The sequence below is a fragment of the Solanum pennellii genome, chromosome 3, assembly GCF_001406875.1.
Source record: "Solanum pennellii chromosome 3, SPENNV200".
In the NCBI taxonomy this organism is placed as follows: domain Eukaryota; kingdom Viridiplantae; phylum Streptophyta; class Magnoliopsida; order Solanales; family Solanaceae; genus Solanum; species Solanum pennellii.
In genome coordinates this window covers 4,234,063-4,256,841 of record NC_028639.1, presented here as the reverse complement: position 1 = coordinate 4,256,841, position 22,779 = coordinate 4,234,063, and the positions used below count along the sequence as shown (strand labels likewise).

Sequence of the window (22,779 nt, the reverse complement as noted above, 5' to 3'; positions counted from 1 at the left end):
TATATATATATATATATATATATATATATGTGCGTTAGTTGTTTGGTAGAAATTTCAGCCTATGTATGTATATATGATGTATAACTAATACATAAAAAATTATGGTATTTATAATATAAGGACTATTATTACATGTAGAATTGCCCTAAATACACCAAAACAAATAGTGGATAAGAATAATCTCAGTATAATTAATTCCGATCCATTGTTACTTATACACACTACTTAGTATTATTCTCATATAATATATCAAAGAGATGACCCCTTATATAATGCCCATATCTAGTAGTCTTGATCCCACTATATATTCTCTTTATATAATACTTAATACTCCAACTGTTTCAATTTGTGTGAACCTATTTGACTAGATAGAGTTTGAGAAAAAAATAAAGACTTTTGAAACTAATAGCATTAAACATGTCGTAGTATTCACGTGGCTATAAAATTGTTGAAAGTTACGATGTTAAATATGCATATCATAACTTTTATGTGGGTATAAACGCTTCTCATTAAGAATCAAAAGAGAAGTTTATGTTAAATTATTTCCAAGTTTAGAAACCAATAATTATTTTTGGAATGTAGGGTCACATATATAAACCATAAACATCTGTATGTGATTAGAGGCGGATCCATAGTAATAGGGTTCACATGAACTCAATAATATTTTCTCCATTAAATATCTATAAATATTTGATTGTGAACTCAATATGTGCACTAACTTAAACTCATATATATTGACATTGCTTATGAAAATTTTTGTGTACACCCTATATATGTCACACTTACCATACACATCTATCTAATATAACTTTCTTGTTTTTGTCATATGATTTAATTAGGTTTGTAGGCCAACACTATTCAAGAAATCAATGAGAAAGTTCAATGTTGCATGGTGGGCTTATTCATTTCCCCTAACATTCCTTGCCTTAGCCTCTGCACAATATGCACATCAAGTGGAAGGTCATGTTGCTAATGGGCTGATGTTGCTTTTATCTGCCCTCTCTGTTCTTGTTTTTGTTGGCTTGACACTCTCCACAGCACTCAATCTTGACATGCTCTTGAGTGATCATGATAGATATTTAAACTTCACTAAAAGAACTTAAGTGTATCTATATTTCTATATTTCAAAGTAGCTGAGGGTCTATCGGAGACAACCTATATCCATCTTTTAAGGTAGGAGTAAGACATGCGTATACAATTTCCTCGATCTCCAGATCCTATTTGTGGGATTACACTGGACTTGTTGTTGTTGTTATAATTATTATGATTATGTCTAGTGCTAATATTCCTAATGCATGTGATAATTTTGAACGCTGTGAGGACTCCTATTACTTAATATAGAAGTGTGTCAATCTTTTTGGAACGAATTATTATAAAAATATTATCACATAAAAGTGTTTTTTCCCGTAATAAGTTGCATTTTTAGATTAAATGATCACATATTTTAATATCGGACTAATACTTAAATTGAATTTGAGTCTCACCACGACATAAAATCAAAGAAAAATTTAATGTGCTCTGCTCATGAAAAAAAATAAAAACATAAATAGAACGTATTGAGATATGATTAAATAAAAATGTAATGGATCAACTGGATCACATAAATCAGTAGGAAATATAAAATGTCTAACATGATTCTTCACTCAATCTTTTATTTTTATAGATTAAAAAATAAAGTCATTTTTAATTGAATTAAATAAGGATTGCTATTGTGATTTTGAATACTAAAACCTAATTTCAAGTGACTATTGTATGCCCTTAATTCTCTTTATGTGATTTGGGTGTTTTTTGATATGCCAAAAGTCATTTTTTAAAATTGAAAATATTATCTATATATAAAGTATGTGCCTAACATATGCAATATACAAAACATTAATCTAAATGAATATGAAACTTCTTATTGTTGTACATGGGGAGATCATATGAAGTTAATTCCCAAATTAAAAGAAAGTCAATAACTTTATAACAAATAATGGAAAAATATCAAAAATATTTTTAAGCTAGTGTTATAGATACTGTAAAGAGCAATAATTAATTTTATTATTAGAATGAGCAAATCAACAATAGACTACACAATCAACAAATTAATTAATATTTCGAGTGGAATACTAATGAATCAAAGTATTATTATTTTTTGTATCTTTTTTTAAAAAATAATTATTCAGTGTCCAGTACATGAGGTGCCTCAACTAATCAAGATTCACGTCACGTAAGACACGTTAAAGAAAAATCATAACTTATCAGAATATTTTTCATCTATAGGACTCGAGAAATTCTATCCATACCACTATAACCCTCGGTGATATTAATTAGCATAGCTACACATTCCATAGGCACAAGAACTTCCTTCTTGACACTTGTTGTTGCAACCCCCACAATGTCTCTTATTAAACAAAGTATTAACACATTGCCCTTTACAACAAGTTTCATTATACTTACATTTATTCCCACAAAATCCACAATTTTGTTTGTTCATCAACACATTTACACACTTTTTGTTGCAACAAAATGGGCCTGGGCTATCCTTGGCCCAACATTTCATAGGGTTCTTATTGCATGTCATTTGTGTAAACATTTCTTTGATTTTTAACTTGTGATCATCATCATAAGATGGTATTTGTGGTTGAAAATGGCCAATTGTTGGAAATGTTGGAATGTTGTAATGAGGTTCAGTGAATGAAAATGATGTTGTAATTGGAATGGCTAATGCCATAATTATGGCTAAAATTAAAAGGAATTTCATGATTTTATGGCTATTTGTGAAAGGATGAGAAAATTATGAAATGAGAGAGATGAAAGGGTGGATAATTTAGAAGGAAGATATTAAAGAGTATTTATAGAGAGAAATTAATTAAGTTGAATTTAATTTGGAGGAGTTTTGACTTTTGTTTTGCTAGTGGAGTGGTCAATATTCACAACTAATTAGACATAAATTCAAATAATTAACCTAAATTAGGTGCTTTAACACAATATCATTTGTTTCTAATTAAGTACTATCTCTTCCTCCTATATACCATCTAATTATTTTGTTTTATTTTATAGCAGGTATGTATGGATGTTTGACTTAACACAAAACTGAAAAAATGTTATTAAGAGTTTTTTTAATAAAAAAAAAGAAAGAAAAAGAAACAAGTCATTATTAGGGAGAAAATTTGCTTTTGAAGCTAACTAATTAATGGAAATATAACCTATTCAAACAATCGAGTAATTACAGCTAATAATTAATGGAAATATAACCTATTCAAACAATCGAGTAATTACAGCTAATGTATAAATTTCATCAACATAATAATGACCAAACAACTTCAATTTTAATGGCCATGGTAATTTTTCTTTTTTAATTTTCAGAATTATTAGTTTTCACTTTATTCAAAATCAGTGTTTGAACTTAAAAGTTTCAAATCATGTTGTCAAAATTTAGGCAGATGCTCCGGTAATAATGAATTGGAAAAATTCTTTTCGTCGGAAAATTTGATTATATATTTTATATATATTTTAAATATTTTTATCTTTTAATATATTTAAATTAAAAAATATTTTACACTTTTTTTAAAATTCTGGCCAAATTCTATCAAAATTATTCGACCATTTACTGAATTACTATAAAAATTTAGAAAATTTGTGCCGAGCGAGTGTTTATTTATTCAATTTTATACTCCCTCCCCTCCGTTCAAGAATAGTTATTCACTATACCCGTATCATTAATTATATGGGCAACTTTCACATATAGCAAACAAAAAATTCATATTTGTATGCTATAGCAAAGTTTGCATAATTGCGCTCCATAGCAAACATAAAACTGTATAATTCGCTATACATATACAATTGTATAATTCGCTGGCCTAAATTGTATAATTCGCTGGCCTATTTCGCTGCAATTGTATAATTCGCTACCCTATTTCATTGCAATTGTATAATGCACAGTTGTATAATTCGCTGCCTATTTCGCTGCAATATTTTTATAAAATTTGCTTTGCATACAATAGAATCGAATTAAAATGTATGTTTTTCTCTCGCTTTATACAAAAACAGAAACACAATATATACACTTCTGTTGTATAAAACTAGAGAAAATTGTATTTCACTGCAATTGTATAATTCGCAATTGTATAATTCCTTGGCCTTTTTCTCTGCAATATTTGTATAAAATTTGCATTTGTCTACAATTGAATTGAAGCAAAATGTTTGTAAATTGTATAATTAAGTGTATAACACGAAGATATATGTTTTTGCATGTGTATATACAATTTTCTCTCGCTTTATACAAAACAGAAATAAAATTTATACACTTCTGTGTATAGAAGCGAGAGAGGCGAGCAGAGGGAGAATGGCGAGCGAGAATGGGAGAGAGACGAGCAGAGGGAGAGTGATGAGCGAGAATGGGAGAGTGGCGAGCGAGATTTTTGGGAGAGAGGCGTCTGACAAACTTTGGGTAAAGTTTGCTATGGAGCACAATTAAATCAAAACCTAGCTACTCCATTTATTTTAGGTTATTAGTTTGCTATTATATACAATTTTTCCTAATTATATTCATATCTCTGTTAAATTTTTCAAGATATTATATTTATTATATTCAAAAGGTAATATAGTAAAATTATTCTTTTATTTATATTAAAGTGTGCGAATTAAAATCAATAGTGGACAAGTAATGTTGGACAAAGAAAATACAAATTTAAATATTTACTTATACACATTTAAAGTCAAAAAATATAAATATCAGTTAAAGGCAGATTACGTAACACATTTATGTATTATGATTTATGTAATTCATATTTAATTTTAGCTGATAATAAACATTCTAATATTGACTTATATACATAGACATGCACCTTGATTCATCATAAGCATTCTAATTTACAGAATGATCATTAAGATACCTTTAATATTATATTTCATATCAATATTGAATAACCACGAGATACAATAAAATCAAATGGAATTGTTTAATATATTATCAATCAAATTAAAATATCTAAATATATATATATTTTCAAAATTCAAATACTTACTAATTATTAACTAAAATCGAATTTAAATTTCTGTTTATATATTGCATCTAAATTGAACTTGAAAAGTGGTGTAGAAAATGACAGAAAGATGCTCAAGCTTAGAATAAAATCATAGTATAAAGTTTTTGACAGATTTAACGCTATTGTCATAAGTAAAGAATATATTCCGACCAAAAAAAGTATAGTTCGGTGCTACACATATATTGTCGTTTTTATGGGACACACTTTTCTTTTTTTAACAATTTACAATTGCGATTAGGGAGCGTGAAATATACATAGATTTTTTTACTATCTCGTGAAGATAGAAATTTTCGCAATTTTAACATGTTATGTTTAACGAAGATTGTGTTTTTTCGATTATCACACTATTGTATTGTCATTATTGCTTCTTTCTTGTAGACATTCTATTGTTTTTCTTATTAACTGGTATGCTTTATTCATGATTTCCTCCTTTTTATGTCGAGGGTTTTTTAAAAACAAGCTCTCTACCTTCACGAGATAATGATAAAATCTGCGTACACTCTACTTTTATCAAATCCCGCTTAGTAGATTTCACTGAATACATTATTATTTTTATTTAATGAAAGTTATAAAAGTAAAATAAAGTATGAAGATACAAAAAGTTAGATTTGTGGAAGTTATAAATACAAGTTGTTGCTTTTCATGTCTTGGACTTTAATTTTCTGTGTACATAACAATATATTCCATATGCACAATATTATAATTATTAGCATGAGTTTCATAATTCTTTGTACTATGATATTTTTCTTAGATTTAACATATGCTTACTCTAATTCCAATTTGATCAAAAGAAAGGCTATTTTTGTTCATGAAAAGCTTTATTCCTATGGTGGCCACCAAAAACATCATCACAATTCTCTTGATAGATCAAATGATACACAAGTAAATACAGATTTCAAGTCATGGAACTTGAGACCTGCACATGAACGTCATCATCATCGACTTCGAGTTGTAAGCACCTCATTTTTTGCACGTTTTATTTTTATTCTGCAGAGACGGATTCAAGATTTTAATTTTGAAGGGTCGGGGTTCAATCTTCATGATGTATTAACACTAAGCCAATAGCATGTTTGTATACTTAAGTAACACTACACATTGATTGTCTACTCTCCAATACCCTAACAAATGACTCCATGCACCCCCATAGCTGCCGCCAGAGACGAGTTCAAGCTTTGAAGTTTATAAGTTTCTATGACGACCTTAAGCTGATGTACAATAATAATTGGATTCACAATAAAAAATTTATAAATATTAAGTGAATTTCTTAATAAAAACACAAGGTTTGAGTAAAAGTTACTGGACCACCCTAACCCCACGTCATTACCCTAACTCGTATAGTGTTTGCCCTAGATTATACATAAATGTCTTTGGAACAATTTTTTTTTTTCATATACATTAAACACTCAAAATTGTGACAAAATAATCTCGTTTGTTATATTTTATGGAAGGTACATGGGGTTGTAAACATTTTTGGATGGGGAATCCTCTTGCCTATAGGTGTAATAATTGCAAGATATTACAAGAGACATCCATTAGAATGTGAAGAATGGTATTCTCTTCATGTTGTTTCAAAGGTAGCAGGGTTCATTTTGGGCACAATTGGATGGGGTCTTGGATTGTCAATGATGAAAAATTCACCCAAAGATCAACATACTATGATGAGTACTCATGGAATTATTGGCACCATAATCTTCACTTTCACTACTATCCAAGTAAGACACAAATATTACTCTTTAATTTGAATATTTTTTTTTATAGACGGATTCAGAATCGATAGTTAGTTGATTATATACCTCTTAATATTTATCTATATATGTAACTTATGTTTTTTTTTACAAATATACATATGTATATACTTGAGTTTAAGATATCGTGGACGTATGTAGATGCAAACATTTCTTATATTGTTTATCTATGTTACACAACCTCTACTTCTATTATAACCCGCTGATGTAACCCTTTGGGTCCGCCCAGAGTAAAACCCTAGGTAACTCGCACTAAGGCAAGTCTGGTACGACGAGCTCGACCTAGAAGGTAAATCCTTTGCTTTCGCTGACCATTATATTTCGAACTTGAGACCTCCAACATGAAAGTCTCAAGCCCAAACCACTGAGATCAAGTTTGTGGTGTTTATAATATGCCATAACATTTGTACGATTGTAAGACACTTTCACCTAAAAGAATCAAAAAAGGAATTGGCTACAACTTTTTTCCTAATTTATCGCTAAATAATATGCTTATTTTTTGGTCACTCATCCATAGTTAAATTGAATAATTAGCTACTAGGGCCTTTGAAACTTATTATTATTATAAACGTGTCATAATGTTTGTGTGGCTATAAAAATATCTCGTCATTATGGACATATAAAAATGTGTTATTCTTTTCTGAACCGACTAATTAAAAATCATATCAACCAAATTGGAATAAATGCAGTATATAGTTTGAGTTTAAGATATATAGTGGAACTACTTTCACTTTTTATAAGATTAATTGTGATATTATAGTCCTCATGATATATGCTTAAAAATTTTACTAAATTTTTTTGTGATAAATATCTATACAAGCATATGCACCTATTGTCTATATGTTGATCCCCATCTATTTCACAATTGATTAACACAACTAATTTATCATTTTTAGGTTTTGGCAATATGTTTGCAGCCAGATGAAGAAAATGTATACAGGAAATATTGGGTGATATACCATAATATTTTAGGTTATGCTTTGTTAATCCTAACAATTGTAAATATATTTCAAGGAATTGACAAGGTAGAAGAAAACCATAGATGGAAATGGTCTTATGTTGTACTTGTAAGTGTTATGGGATTGATTGCTCTTGTTTTGGAACTTCTTCCATGTTTTAATATGATTAAAACCAAAATTTTGAGGATGTGAATAAATTCAAACACTTGTTGGCCATTACTGCTTGATACACACACATCAAGGAGGAAGAAGCAATGTTTCAGTTTAAAGGTTCTTTAATTGTTGCCCTCAAATATAATTATTTTTATTTTTTAAATAAAAAAATTTAAGTGGATGAAAAAACCTTTGACATCGAAATAACAAACAATGTTTAATCGATTCAAGTTTATATTTTTAAATCATTATATAATACTAGTTACATCACTTAATTCCTATACAATCTTGACGATAGAAACAAAAGTTTAGCTCAGAAACCACAATATATGTGGTAAAAGACATACTAATTTCTGGGTAACTTGTATTGATAAAGACAAAACTTTAGTTTCAGAACCCACAAGTCATGTCATAAAAGACGTAACTTCAATCCATGTAGAACATATTATGTCGAGTAAGAAAAAGTTCTCTAAACTTATGTCAAACAAATTAGATACTACACAACTTATGTCAAATAATTTAATTTATATGAAACTTATGCCGAGCGAATATATATATATATATATATATATATATATATATATATATGTATATATATAAAAGAATAGTTTACCCTTCAAATTTTCTATAAATGACAAAAATACACCAAAAGTCCCTCAAGCCTCTTTTCTCCTAAATAAGGTGGGGAATATTTTTGTAAAATAAATCATTTTTTCTTAAAAATTATGCAATATATATTATTTTTAATGCAACAAATTAAGACGTCAGTAAAAAAATAATTAATTTCAACATAACTAATCTCAATATAAATTTACGCCATTAAATATTCAAATAGTTTACTTAAGCCAAAGATTTATCGGAAAAAACCTATCTATCTTTATAAGGTAGAAATAAAATTTGTATAATTCTAATCTCCTCACACTCCAATACTTTGAGGATTATACTGGTATGTTATTGTACACATTAAATATTTAGGGAAAATGAAAGGCATAGACTTATGAGGAATTAAAATTAAGTTATTTCAGAGATCTTTCTAATTATAAAATAAATGAATAGGGAGAAAAGGCGGAGCAAAAAAGAGTGTGTTTAGGCATGAAACTCGCAAAATGATTAATAGTTTAGTGGGATTTTAACTTATTCAATTAAAAACTTATACATAAAGAGAGAAAATTTCTTTAGAAATTTCCACTTGTTTGCTCCTTCAATGACTCGAAGCTACAACCTTAAAATTGAAGGTAAAAAAAAATGTTTTATCACCCGAGCAATCTCTCTCGCCACATTTAACAAGAATAATCTTTATGAGAAGGAATAAACATGTGTACTGAACAAAGTATACTTGCCCCTAACTTCAAGAATCCAATAACACTACTTCTCAAGAAAGTATATTTAGTTATACACTAAGATCACATAACCAGTTCTTCTTTATTCTTTTCTTTCCTAAAAAGTTCCTCAACAATACTATGACATCCCAAAGATTTGCATTATATAATAATGTACTCTAAAAACTGTTCATGATCAACATCAATTCCATTCACTTGAAAAAACAACGAAAATGCAGCATCCTAGGCCAGCATTACCAATTAAACATCGCGATCACGATCGCCCTGTAAAGCGACATCATAGTGCTAGCTACTATGCTCACTGGGTTAAAGAAAGTTTAACCACAAGAATGTCAAAGCTCATATGTACTATATTCTTAGGTCTTCTTGCAATTGTTGGACTCATCACATTCATTTTATGGCTAAGTCTTCGTCCTCATCGACCACGAATTTTCCTCAACGACTTCTCTATTCCTGCTTTAGGCCACGGAGATGGTGGTGGTGGACCTGAAAATGCACACATAAGCTTCAGAGTTACAGCAAGGAATTCAAATCAAGGTATTGGAATATACTATGATGCAAGTCAAGTGACAGTGTATTATCGAGAAAAGCGCGTTGGAAGGTACCAAATGTTGACAACATTCTATCAACAGCCCAAGAATAGCACCTGGTTTGCTAGTACACTTAGTGGTTCATCATTGACATTGACAGAGTCGCAGTGGAAGCAAATGCTGCATGATCGGTCGAGGGGGGCAGTGATTTTTCGTATTGAATTAGTTTCGACTATAAGATTTAAGATTTCGTCGTGGAACAGTAAACATCATAGGTTTCATGCTAATTGTCCCGCTGGACTAGGACAAGATGGCAAGCTGTTGCCTATTTATATGGACAAGAGGTGTTCTTTTTATTTCTATTGATGAATTAGGAAGGGGAACATTTATTTATGATATTTTCCATTTGTTGTCCTATTTTTTTTTACAAAAATAACATACCCGGTGTAATCCCACAAGGGGGGTCTAATTAGGGTAGTGTGTACGCTGACCTTACTGATTCTATTAGACCCGTAGAAGGTAGAGTGGTTGTTGTCCGATTCTTATTGAGTTCTCATTTTTAGGCTTGTATTCGACTACAAAGTTGAAGTGCATTATTTCTGAACTAAAGGAACTCTGTTGAACCAACTAACAAAGAGATGAAAAATAACAGAGAGACAACAACAAAGGAATACAAAAAGGTATTCTGTTTTTACATGCAACAAGGCCTTAAATAGAAGCTCAAAGTGTGTGTCGATTTGTTAGTTCTGTTCTTTGATAATCTCAGGAAGGTACTTTGTTAACTGACATTGAGAATATGACAGAAGCTATTGACAAATCCTAAATAGCCCAGTTAATTAACATCGGGCGTGCAGCATTAAGACCAATTTAAGAATATGAAATTACCTGTCGATAAATGCATAATAAAATGTTTTAAACATAAGTTCTTTGCCTTCAAGGAGCATGTAATGTCATAAAGACTAGAGGAACAACAAGTTCAGGTACAAATTCATTTTCTAGTCTATGTCCAGGATAACGTTGCTCAGCAATAAATATGATCAAAAGAATATGCAAGTGATATGGAATCAATAGGTCCTCAGATGGTCCCACCAGGTGGCGGGTGAACATCAAATGACATGCATAGTCAAATAAATGTTCACATCGTGGATGTGTGTATAGGACTGGCATTCAAGCAGAATTCTTACTTCAAGATTTGACGATGTTTAGCAATTTGTCTTCGCCAATCACGTATAGGAATCTGCAGTTAGCCACAGCAATTATCAAACTATCATAAAGAAAAAACAAGTTCAGAATTTTTTCAGAAGAGACTAGATGAAACCATGAACAACGGTAGAGTCCTTACAGCAGGAAAGCCACCATAATCTCCGGGCAAAATAATATCCTTGGTGACGCAGCTATTAGCTGCTAACCTAACCTGAAGCATCAAAACACTATTATTTGGTTTCATCATTAATTATGTATACATACTATCTTCCAGAAAAACCGCATAGAATGTTCATAATCAACAGAGAAAGTAGGTAGTATGCAGTGAGAAATTTAGTATCTAGATTCATGATAAATTCACAAGTTGAACTACTTTATGGTTCACAGCATCCGTCAGTGTCTTGGATAAGCTTTTATAATAATGTGGTTTACTCAAATTTTTGTCTTTTATCCTACGATATCCATTAGCTCAAGACACATACGGAAAAGGAGGACGAACTTGAGGCAAGAGAACAGGTACACAAAAATGCAACTTTCTTTTAATTGTGACAATCAACTCATTCGTGACATTTCTGGCTTCTCAACTTTGTCCATTAAGATCAATACTAGGCAATGAATTAACATGATAATGTTAAGCTAAGCATTGCCAAATAGAACTTGTGATGCATATAGTGGTAAGAGGTAACATATGATCTCTTCTTGCTTAGAAGTAAAGTGTTCTAGCATTTCCATTTCCCCACGCAATATAATATGAAAAATCTATTAAAAATAATTACATGTATGTTATGGAGTAATCATTTCGCATAGAATGACACTGAATGGTGCTAGTCAAGGAACAGATCATCAGTTAAATAGAAAATCTACCTTCGAGGCAATGTTTACATGATCACGGATCCCAACTCTTCCTCCTAAAGTTACATAGTCACCTATACTGAGAAAACAGAAGGACAGATGTTTAGATTAATCCAAAATAAGAACAAATGTATATTCCTGAGAGTTAAAAGTTCACTGAACTAGAAAGTTAAATAAATTGCTGATCAAATCCAAAAAGATGTTTTACTTTCCATTCTTTATCAAAGCAGGGTTAAAAAGGATAACATACGTCACTGATCCCGCAACCCCAACTTGTCCACAAATGAGGCAGCTTCTCCCAATCACTACATTGTGACCTATCTGTATTGCGAATCATAAGAACCGTCTCAAAACCGACCATTTCGTCAGAACTTCAGAAGTAGGAAAGTACCTGAACTAAATTATCTATCTTTGTATGTTCTCCAACCACTGTATCCCTCCAACTGCATGGCCCACGAACGATGTGGCATTTATGATAAGCTCAGAAACATTAGCAATAAAGAATTCAAAAACAGCATCGATCTCACCTGCCCCTATCTATACATGTATTTGCACCTATTTCTACATGGTTTTCTATTCTTGCCTTCAGAGTCTGCAGATGAAAGTAATAAAAAAAGATAAATAGGCTTGAAAGACTATAAAAGGTTGTAGCTCATAAAACCTCAAGTATATGAAAAAAGCATTCAGTATCAGCTTATATAGTTAATCTGCTATCAACTTCTTTAAAAAAAACAAATCTAGGTTTAGAGTTTAGACCAACTACTTTTAGCTCAAGCTCAGACGGGCCTGATTTCATTGAGAGAAAAGTCAAGCTTTTTTTTTTTTTTTAATTTAAAGACCAGAAAAGTCAAGCTTGAGCATAGGTCGAACAACAAAGTTAGGCTCAAGTGTTCACTGAAATTTAGCGCAAACAATTAGCCATTAGCACAAACGATCATGGTCCAAACTTGAGGACATGGGCTAAGATAACGGTGAAGTTGAAATCGAGCACGAAAGTTGACACGACATTTGTGAAATATCTTTCTAAATTATAACACCAAAATAACATAAAAATAAAGAATATTAAAATGATTTTCATTAAAATTCTAATAAAGCACATGTGCATGTAAACATATGATTACAAGGATCACAGGTAGCAGTTATATCTCTCAGATTAATAGTATTTGACTAACTTGAGGCTTTTTCACCATATTTCCTTGCTCATCTACATAAAATCCAAAACCTGTTACAAGAAGAGAACTTTTTATTTAAATCCTGACACTAGAAGTAATTTGTACAACAAAAGTATGTCAGCGACAGGTAACCCGACACATGTACCAGAAAGAGAATAGTCTTAGTTTTCTTTTGGCATAATAATACATGTCCCCTTTAACTTGGCTCATCTATTATATATGCCCTCCAACTTTGGATGTACACAGTAGACACTTAAACTTGTATAAAATTGAACAAGTAGACACATATGCGTCATGCGTCCTATGTGGCATCCTATATATCTTATGCCATGTAGGACAGTGTGTGTACTTGTTACTTTTATACAAGTTTAATTGTCTAGTTGTGCACATCGAATGTTGGAAGGCGTAGATGCTAGTAGTGCCAAGTTAAATGACATATTTATGTATTATGCCTTTCCTTTTTTATGAACTGTAGCAGATAATTTCACATTAGATTCAGCCTTACCATCTTGACCAATGCAGACCCCACTGTGGATAGCGCAAAAGTCACCAACTATGCAATTAGCCAGTGCAACATTGTAGCTGAAGATAACTTGCGGATAATTCATAGACCAAAAGTCATTCATAAGAAATGGTGCAAAAAATAAATCAGGCTGCAAAAATAAGTACATGTGAGACTGCCAAGGGCCGAGAAAGTAAATGGATCATCCAGCTTTATCCGTAGAATTTATATCTAAGTTTTGTTTCCCCTCTACTGCACCCTACCCACCCTTTTCAATTCTAAACAGTTGAATTTCTTTCTTTAGGAGAATCCAACTCAAAACTCAAACATCTAAACTAATTGAGAAAAGGCTTAAGGCTCAGCTAATTGTTAACTTTGAATATTATCATGAAAGAAAGCCTGATGAGATTTTACCCTATTTTCGTTGATTGGCCTATTGTAACAGTAGGTCCAATGACTGCTCCGGAGCCAATGTGACAATCTGCACCCACTGCACATTCTGAATGTACTATAGCGCCAACCTCAACAAAGGCCGAGGGATCAATGATGGCCGACTTGTGAAAAGTCCCACCGCCATTGCCCCATCTCCCGTAATCTTGTTGGTCATTCTCAACTCCATTCTCAAGTCTCGAATTGAAAGCACATTCAAGGTGCACTTTGGTACCTGATGGAACCAAGAAAATGTCAATCTTGACAGCAAGATTACTTTTAAATGCTAAATCACCAACAAGCACTGAGAACATAAACTCATTTCATTCCGCAAGGGAAACAGAACAGAGCAGTATTCAACATGTGATTGATGCACAAGATTATCCACAACCAACACTGCAACAACAACAACAACTACTACTACGCCTCAGTTCCAACTCAGCTGTATGAATAAATACTCACTGTTCCACAATCAATACTATGAAGGAAAATGTTTAATCTCGAATATCACCTTTCATTCACTTCCCATATTTGATTCTAAGCAGGTGACATAGAGTAATCATAATAAACGAACCGTAACAAATAAGGAGAGTATTCTTATGATATTTCTGACTATAAAAGATTTAACAAAAATGTCCATCCAAGCAACTATACAAAAGTAAAAGCTAGGATTACTAAAAAGGAAATCAACATTTCCCCTATAAGTCACCATACCATTTCCCCCTCTCCTTCAGGAAAAAACATTTTCAACAAAATCAACATACCCATATAAAAAGATGAAAACATTTTTCTATCCAAGCCTTCAGAGGACAGAATATCATTACCAAACATATTAGTAATGAAAAAAAAAATAGACCCCACTTGAAAAAAAAAAACCAAACAAAGTCTTTGTGGCATTTTCACAAACACCTGAGCTGCACAAATGCTAAAATAAAAACAACCTAACCAACAAACTTACCCTGCTCAGTAGAACTGTGATTTGAAGCTCTGTGGCCTGTAGAGAACCAATTGGAAGAAATAATTGCTGATACAAGTCTTGGGTCTGACAAATTTTCAACCTTTCTTGTTTGAATTTTGCTACGCACCATTCTTGATATAGAGGAAATTGTAGGAATGGAAAATCTTTTTAGGCGAAAAGCCATAGTGTAAGGAAGCTAACTCACTCTCTATGTATTTGTATTTCCGAATATATTGTTATCAAAATTATATTCCCTCCATCCGGTATTTATTTATGGTTATTTTTATTTTTAGAGTTAAATTATAAAAAATTTGATTAATATTTAAAGATATATTTTTTCATTATATTAAATATGCAAAAAATTGTGATTTATAATACTTTTTATATAGTTTTAGAATATCTAACTTTTTTTTGTTTAAAATATCAAAATAATGTAATCTAATTTAGCTTTGAAAATTAGTCAAATTGATTTTCGATAAACGTAACATGACAAATAATTCCGGACGGAGAAATATGTATCTAGTGTAATTTATTGTCGTTTCATTCCCTATGTATATATATTTCAAAATATATCTTATAAACATGTATCATACTTGAAATGTGGAATGAGATATTTAATTTAAAATGTGATTCAAAATTTTCTATTTTGTTAGTACACAAAGTTGTTTGGCTTTCTACTTTTCCAAAATGAATTGTAAATGACGCGATTGCATCCTTTAACTCTTTGAACCTTTTTATGCATTAATATAGCATGGTGGTTGTTAAAAATATAATATATAAATATTTTGAGTGAATTAGCATTTATGATAGAATTATTTGTGCAATTAAATAGTTTCTCTTAGAATAATTATAATTTTCTAAAAATTATTAAAGATACTCTTATAACTTTTAAATTGGTTAGGGAAAATTTTCAAATTCGCCCCTAAATTTTGCAAAATGACCTAAGTTTGTCCTTTATTTAATAGAAAATAAGTCAAAGTGTCAAATAACCTTTGTTATTAAAAGACTAATCCAAATATTGTATACTAATGACAAAAACCTTAGTAGAATTTTTTAGGAAAAAATACTAAATTATGCGAAATAATTCACATTTGTTATTGAATTTTGAGGAAGGAGATTATTGATTTGGTGAGCTTACATCGTATTATTCGACACTCAACATCACTAAAAATGAAGTCTCTAAAACACGCTCAATCCTAAAATCAACCCAAATAAAATTCGAACGATAATCAATTTTATTGATAAATATTTTATAACAATGCTTGTTCGAATTGCCAAGTACTAGTCATTAGGATTTAGAGCCTGTTTGGCTCAGCTTAAAAGCTGGTCAAACTGACTTAAAAGCTGATTTTTGACTTATTTAGCTGTTTGGCAATACTCAAAATAGCTTATTTTAAGTTAAAAAAAACTTATTTTAAGCCAAAAGTTAAAAGCTGGGGTAGGGGTGCTTTTTTTTTTTAGCTTATAAGCTGTTTAAAGTTGACCACATTTTTATCTTTTTGCCCTTAATATTTTTATACAATCTCCAAATTACAACATAACCCTAACATCTCTTTCTTCCATTTTTCCCTTTTCACGTTTGGCATAGCAACTTCAGCACTTTTATCCAAACACAAAACTGCTTATTTTAAAAATAAGTTTCAGCACTTTCAAAAGTACTTTTTTAAAGCTGTTTTTATTAAGCCCATCCAAACGGGCCCTTAACCTATAGAGTTGAAACTCTAGAACAATGTCGATGGATTCAAAAGATATAGAGATACCATGAACGAAATTTTCACATTATTTTAGGTATCTATTTCACGAAAGATACCTATTTTATAAACTCCATATATAATTTTTCGATGTTAAACTTATAAATCTGAACTCTATGACTTGCAACTTTTCGAATTCACCATATGAAAAAAAAAATCCATGTTGATTTGATACGATAAAAGGAAAGAGAGCAAATAATTTTTTCAAAGAGGAAATACGTGTTGTTGAATTAAATTTCATGTCCTTAATTAATTTGGCAATTGAATGGACATAATTTGATTAATGACTTGGAATTTGGAAATTATTTAGATATTTCTAACCTACCAAATACCACGCTTTGAAGGGTTCAGAAAAAAAAATTCATTACTTTGTTTCTTTTTCATATCTGAATTATGACTATCTATGTATCAATACACAACTCAACTATTTGTTATTTTCTTTATCTAAGTGTAGCTAGTGTTGTCTATTAGTGATATATTATTGATGAGGCACAGGAGAAGCATCATCGTTCTTGCACTCATTGATTTGGCAACTTTTAATATCTCGAGTTTTGAATTCTCATCATGCTTTTTTCATCACGATTTCTTTTCGAGAACACTTGCTTTGTCGATGTTAGAGCTTGTTTACACTAAATATACAACTTATGATCATTATATAAGTGAGATGAAATAATGAGATTCTTCCATTTTAAATCGGAGATTTCAAACTTAGAGCTCGTGAGAATGGAAAATTTTCTACAATACGACAATTTCCTCGTTATAGAACCCTACACGTTACGAAATTAGATTAGTCGATCGTCAATTATATCTCTCGTATACCAAAATGATTTTTAAAAAAAAGAATCTTCTTTTTCAATTTTCTTTCAACCCTTTTTTGTTTTCTATATGGTAAAAGTCATCGCAAAGGTGTGAATTTAATATTGAAAGGTGTAGAATGGTACAAGGGAAAATTCCAGGTTATGTATGATCACCATCTCACTCAAGTCATCATCAATATGTACGCATGGACGTATTCTTTTAAGATATGAATTCACTCTGTTGTGTCACGACAGCATCGAGTGTTCGCGAAATACAATGAGAATAAGTTGAAGTATTTAGTCGTTAGTCGAGTCTAGACTAAATTAAAATATCTAGATGTGCACTCCCAAAATCTAAAAGGCTATTTGATAGCTATAATCAAATTTAAGTGTTTGTTTAGGGATAAGGCACAAGTATCCCCTAGACTATGACCGGAATTCCAGAGACATACCTTAACTAAACTAAGGTCCTATTTCCGTCTGAATTTTTTTTTTTTTGTACTTTTGTACACGTTTTGTCTTACGTGGCACACTCTGTGACTCCACGCAATTGAGGTGCGTGAAAGATATTTGGATGCCACGTGAGCCAAAAAGGTACACAAAATTACAAAAAAAAATGGGTTAGGAGAGTAATAGGACCTTAGTTTAATTAAAGTTTATTTCTGGGATTTCGGTCATAATCTAGAGAGCGTATTTATACATTTTTCCATCTGTTTACATATTAATTGTAGAATTTTGAAAGTTTTGACCAAACAAGCTCGAAACGAAACATCAGCTGCCTCATAAAGCCTAAGCAAGTCTATATATATGTTCACATATCACTCTGCTAAATAACAAAATGTTGAATTACTTCAATATTTTGTTATGTTATTGTATAGTAATAATTTTTATTTTCCAAGTTATAAATTGTCAATATAACTCTTCTCCTCCTGCATTTTACTGCCCAAACACAACTTATACTTCCAATAGTACTTATAGCTTCAATCTCAAAGCCCTTCTATCATCTCTAGCCTCGAATTCTTCGAGGCCTAATGGATTTTACAACACAACATCTGGTAACACGGGGTCCGATATAGTTTATGGGATTTTTTTATGCAGGGGAGACGTTTTCCCTGACGTTTGTCAAAATTGTGTGTCAACAGTTGTTAAAGATGTAACCTCGGAAAGTTATTGTCCTAATGGAAAACTTGTTGTCCTTTGGGTTGACGAATGCCTTATACGTTACTCAGATCAACCTTTATTTGGTACATATTGTTTTTTAAATACACAAAATGTTAGTGAACCACAAAGGTTCTTATCAGTTCTTGGAAATGCGATCAATGAATTAGTAGCAAGTGTGGCTGCAAATGAGAATAATCGATCGGGGAAAATATATGCTTCGAAAGAAGCAAATTTTCCGTCACTCGAAAGAGTTTATACCTTTGCACAATGCATACCTAATGTGTCTGTTTCTTCATCTGAGAATTGCCTGAGGACTGCTATGGGAAGAGAGGCGGGAGAGTTTTGCTTCCGAGTTGTAACGTTAGGTATGAGTTGTACACCTTTTACAACGTTTCTGCATCAACGCCACCTTCTTCATCGCCTACAAGCAACGATAGAGGTAACTCAATTTGATGATAGAATATTAATATAGAAATATGTTATTCTTTTAGTGTGATTAACGAAAGAAAGAATATCAGATAAATCAGGAAAAGGTAGTACATTTAATGAATAGAAAGTCTTTTTACTTTCTTAGATTCTGTGTCAAGTCAAAACTAGAGCAAGTCTGTGGTTCATAAAACCTTGACAACGTAATGATGTGTAGTTAAAAAAATTGGACAAGTTGATAAGTGAAAATCATGTATTCTCCCCTTTTTATTACAAAATTTTGTTTCATCACTATAACGAGGTTTAGTTGAATGATCATTTGTGAAATTGAACATGATCATCGCGTTCATTCTATATATCTTGTGATGCTCTACATGTAAAATGTTCGTTTATATATGGTTCCACTTTATTCAATATAAATTAACAGAGTCGCGGTTTTGGTTGAATATTTAAACAAAAGTTTTGTCTAACTGATGCAGATAAAGTGGGAATTGCATCTGGTGTAATTGTTGACATAGTTGTTCCAATTGCTGTCTCGATTATACTCTTCATATTCGGTTTCTGTTGGATAAGAAGTAGAACATCGCGAGAATTCATTATTGTAGAAGAGATTACAGGTAAAGTGAATAGTACTTTAAGTTATACATTATCTGTTTCTGTTTGTCTGATTTTGACTTGACACGGAGTTTAAGAAAGTAAACAAGACTTTTTAAATAGACATTTTCCTTTTTGCTTGTGCATAGATGAAGATGAAATTTCAGCTGTTGAATACTTGCAATATAACTTGAACACTATTCGAGTTGCCACGACTAACTTCTCAATCGACAAGAAAATTGTTGAAATAGGATTTGGAGTGGTGTACAAGGTGAAGTTGGTTTTTAGGTCATGAGGGGTGTGTTTGATACGCCTCGAGAAAGTCATTTTCTAGTGTTTGGTTACCGGATCAAAAAGGGAGAAATGACTTCCCTCATCTTACTCGTCATACTTTAGACATTATTATTAATCTTTAGAACTCAAAACATTAAAAAGAGTCTCAATCACTCACCAAGTATCAGAAACATTTTCTAAGAAAACATTTTCCATGGAAAATGACGTCCTGGTATCAAACACACCCCTTATGTTAGTCCATCTTGCCTTGTAACTTCGCGTTGATATCCTATTATACTCTTAGGGTAAACTTCTCGATGGACAAGAGATAGCTGTGAAGAGGCTATCAAGAAGCTCGGGGCAAGGCATAGAAGAATTGTTAAAGAATGACAAAAGTCCCACATCGGTGGTTAATGAGATGGGTGGACTCCTTATAAGGCTTGGACAATCCTCCTCCCTTTGAGCTAGCTTTTGGGGTGTGAGTCAACATAGAAATTTACTGAGGCTATTGGGATATTGCTTGGAAGGAGATGAAAAGATACTCGTCTATGAATTCGTCCCCAATAAAAGCCTCGATTATTTCTTATTCGGTTGGTTTCCATCCTATAACATTCATTTTTGTGTATTTTTCTTATTGCTATAGTCGTCTGTCTAGAAACAGCCTCTTGCAGAAATACAAGGTAACGATCCTTGTAGAGTGATTTCAATAGATATTTAAGAAAAAAACTCAGTTTCTGATCAAATTTTGTAGATCTTGAAAAGCAGCAGCTACTAGATTGGTTTAGACGTTACAAGATTATAGTAGGGATTGTGTGTGGACTACTTTACCTACATGAGGATTCTCGTTTAAGAATTATACATCGCGATCTCAAAGCAAGCAATATACTGTTAGATGCAGAAATGAACCCGAAAATATCAGATTTTGGAATGGCAAGAATATTTGGAATTGATCAAAGCGAAGAAGTAACAAGTAGGATTGTTGGGACATAGTAAGTTTTAAAGACTTCCAGCTTTTTCCTTTATGAATACGCGTTTTTTCTAGCTAACCATCGTTTTTGTTTGTCGTTGTATAGTGGTTACATGTCACCGGAGTATGCAATGCAGGGGCAATACTCTGTTAAATCAGATGTTTTTAGCTTCGGTGTTCTGCTTTTGGAGATCACAAGTGGAAAAAAGAATAGCGCGTTTTACCAATTAGATGGAGGTGAAGAAGATCTTCTTAGCTATGTAAGTCTTCCGTTTACCTTTCTATCCGTAAGAGCTCAACATTTCATCTCCCTCTTAACGACTATCCAACTTGACTATGATATTATCCATGGTTTTAGCCACGTAGATGAATAAAGGCATGATACATTAAACCTGACATCTATGACCTCCAACTTGGATACATGTTGTAGGTTTGGAAGAATTGGAGAGAAGCTACGCCATTGAACATAATGGATCCAACATTCGCGGAATCATACTCAAGAAATGAAGTGATACAATGTATACACATTGGATTGTTGTGTGTACAAGAGGATGTTAATGAAAGACCTACAATGGACTCAGCGGTGCTCATGCTTAATGGTGTAAAATATCTTATAATACATGTTATTGAAAATCTATATTCCGTCTATATAGGTGAATAAATAAGTCCAAAGAGAAATCGAAAGGTACGAAAATGAAAGTATAGTAGTAAAAAACCTATTTTCCGTCTATATAGGTGAACAAATAAGCTCGAAAGGTACGAAAATAAAAAAAAAATAATAGTGTGGCTGCTGGGATTCGAGCCCAGGTCTCCACGGCCACAACGTGGAATTCTTACCACTAAACTACAGCCACTTTGTTGTTGTATTAAGCTACAAAAATATTTTAAATAATAGTAAAATAAAAAAAAACCGACAAATCAATTTAAAATTTATGGCTCAATTTATTTAATGGTTTTATTAGATAGAGGAGTTTAAGAAAAAAAAAGTTTTTTTTTCAGATTTACCGGCGTAAATATTTATGTGATTATGAAATATTTTTTAAAATAAACTTATTTACTTAGTAGTTTATACTCTCTCTTTTTCTTTTTACTTGTCATAATTCGCTTCACAAGAGTCAATTTCATTAATTTATTTAGCCAAATTTTATATTAGATGTTCAATAATTGTATAAAAATACTATAAATTATAGTTTTTCTCATATTAATAAAATTTAAATTTACACCTTACAATATTAATCAAATTTTATCAAACAATTTTACTCTTAAAAAGCAAAATATGACAAATAAAAAGTTACGACAAATTTTAACTAAAATCTGCTAATCATGCGTACAGGTAAATGTGTACCAAGAATGAAGTCATAAAGTATTTTCAAATATACCAACTATTCGACTCATGTGACCTACTAATATCTTCAAATATAATAAAAAGAGATAATATTCGAAAATACATCTGAATTATTAGAGTTCTATATTTTAATTATTAATTATTTTTCTATTTGAATTATCATCGATTATTATTATTTTTGTTTGAATTATTTATATTTATGTATTAAAAAATACCTGATTAAGTCGATGGTGAATTGATAATATTTAGCTAGGATAGGGAAGCAACTAATATTAAATCAAAAATTTATTTTTGTAAAGATAAATAATTTAAGTAGATTTATATGTTGCAAAAAAGTGAAAAATATCAAAAAAAATAAAATAATAAACAAATCAATCCAATCCTAGCAAGACAAGTTGCCATAGTCACTTTAGCAACTCACTTTAGTTGAAAAATAAATAAATAAATGTGATATCACCCCTATATATAACAATAATACATTTATTATAATCTCATATATAAAGAAGAAGAATATATAAAATATTCGAGGACACTACTCTTATCTATGTTAATATATGTGTGGGGGACGATTGAAAAATGAGATTCAAAAAAT

General features: G+C 31.3%; 5 protein-coding genes and 1 non-coding gene across 7 annotated transcripts in view; 4 read left to right on the top strand and 2 right to left on the bottom strand.

Annotated features, from left to right (window-relative positions):
- Positions 1-1,103, top strand: part of LOC107014047 (S-type anion channel SLAH1-like) — a 2,947-nt gene extending 1,844 nt beyond the window's left edge. The window contains exon 2 of the mRNA XM_015213915.1: positions 840-1,103. Within this exon, the coding sequence (XP_015069401.1) occupies positions 840-1,103 (264 nt within the window). The remainder of the gene's footprint in view (positions 1-839) is intronic.
- Positions 1,104-5,672: 4,569 nt separating this feature from the next.
- LOC107014075 (cytochrome b561 and DOMON domain-containing protein At5g35735-like) lies at positions 5,673-8,013 on the top strand. Its single transcript, XM_015213938.2, has 3 exons — positions 5,673-5,981; positions 6,479-6,742; positions 7,672-8,013. Exons 1-3 carry the CDS (start codon positions 5,673-5,675, stop codon positions 7,924-7,926), a joined length of 828 nt encoding a protein of 275 aa, XP_015069424.1. The 3' UTR covers positions 7,927-8,013.
- Positions 8,014-9,317: 1,304 nt separating this feature from the next.
- LOC114076360 (NDR1/HIN1-like protein 26) lies at positions 9,318-10,384 on the top strand. The gene has a single exon (XM_027915243.1). The coding sequence runs from the start codon at positions 9,440-9,442 to the stop codon at positions 10,121-10,123; it is 684 nt and encodes a 227-aa protein (XP_027771044.1). The 5' UTR covers positions 9,318-9,439; the 3' UTR covers positions 10,124-10,384.
- On the bottom strand, positions 9,575-15,114 carry LOC107012781 (probable UDP-3-O-acylglucosamine N-acyltransferase 2, mitochondrial). Of its 2 annotated transcripts, XM_015212704.2 has the most exons (11): positions 14,874-15,112; positions 13,901-14,150; positions 13,490-13,566; positions 12,985-13,034; positions 12,340-12,404; positions 12,204-12,255; positions 12,063-12,133; positions 11,825-11,891; positions 11,100-11,171; positions 10,942-10,994; positions 9,575-9,713 (listed from the first exon to the last, which is right to left on the bottom strand). In XM_015212704.2, the coding sequence occupies exons 1-11, from the start codon at positions 15,055-15,057 to the stop codon at positions 9,686-9,688; spliced, it is 969 nt and encodes a 322-aa protein (XP_015068190.1). In that variant the 5' UTR covers positions 15,058-15,112; the 3' UTR covers positions 9,575-9,685. The 2 variants fall into 2 exon arrangements, with proteins under 2 accessions (XP_015068190.1, XP_027771043.1); XM_027915242.1 differs by lacking the exon at positions 9,575-9,713 and having other exon boundaries at positions 10,942-11,021; positions 14,874-15,114.
- Positions 15,115-17,558: 2,444 nt separating this feature from the next.
- LOC107013109 (cysteine-rich receptor-like protein kinase 10) lies at positions 17,559-21,505 on the top strand. Its single transcript, XM_027915266.1, has 9 exons — positions 17,559-17,580; positions 18,564-18,947; positions 19,488-19,625; positions 19,701-19,873; positions 20,180-20,253; positions 20,359-20,465; positions 20,627-20,864; positions 20,949-21,102; positions 21,273-21,505. The coding sequence occupies exons 1-9, from the start codon at positions 17,559-17,561 to the stop codon at positions 21,501-21,503; spliced, it is 1,521 nt and encodes a 506-aa protein (XP_027771067.1). The 3' UTR covers positions 21,504-21,505.
- Positions 21,506-21,624: 119 nt separating this feature from the next.
- On the bottom strand, positions 21,625-21,696 carry TRNAH-GUG. The gene has a single exon. It is a non-coding gene; the product is annotated as a tRNA-His (tRNA).
- Positions 21,697-22,779: the final 1,083 nt, after the last annotated feature.

Excerpts from the sequence above, each read along its gene's own strand:
- LOC114076360 (XM_027915243.1), top strand. The coding sequence starts at position 9,440 with ATGCAGCATCCTAGGCCAGCATTACCAATTAAACATCGCGATCACGAT.
- LOC107012781 (XM_015212704.2), bottom strand. The coding sequence starts at position 15,057 with ATGGCTTTTCGCCTAAAAAGATTTTCCATTCCTACAATTTCCTCTATA. Across the intron at positions 13,567-13,900 it reads GGCCAATCAACGAAAATAGG|CTACAATGTTGCACTGGCTA; the intron begins GTAAAATCTCAT and ends AGTTATCTTCAG. Across the intron at positions 10,995-11,099 it reads ATTATGGTGGCTTTCCTGCT|ATTCCTATACGTGATTGGCG; the intron begins GTAAGGACTCTA and ends GGCTAACTGCAG.
- LOC107014075 (XM_015213938.2), top strand. The coding sequence starts at position 5,673 with ATGTCTTGGACTTTAATTTTCTGTGTACATAACAATATATTCCATATG. Across the intron at positions 5,982-6,478 it reads ATCATCATCGACTTCGAGTT|GTACATGGGGTTGTAAACAT; the intron begins GTAAGCACCTCA and ends ATTTTATGGAAG. Across the intron at positions 6,743-7,671 it reads TCACTTTCACTACTATCCAA|GTTTTGGCAATATGTTTGCA; the intron begins GTAAGACACAAA and ends TATCATTTTTAG.
- LOC107013109 (XM_027915266.1), top strand. The coding sequence starts at position 17,559 with ATGGTACAAGGGAAAATTCCAG. Across the intron at positions 19,626-19,700 it reads TATTGTAGAAGAGATTACAG|AAAGTAAACAAGACTTTTTA; the intron begins GTAAAGTGAATA and ends ACGGAGTTTAAG. Across the intron at positions 20,865-20,948 it reads AGTAGGATTGTTGGGACATA|TGGTTACATGTCACCGGAGT; the intron begins GTAAGTTTTAAA and ends GTCGTTGTATAG.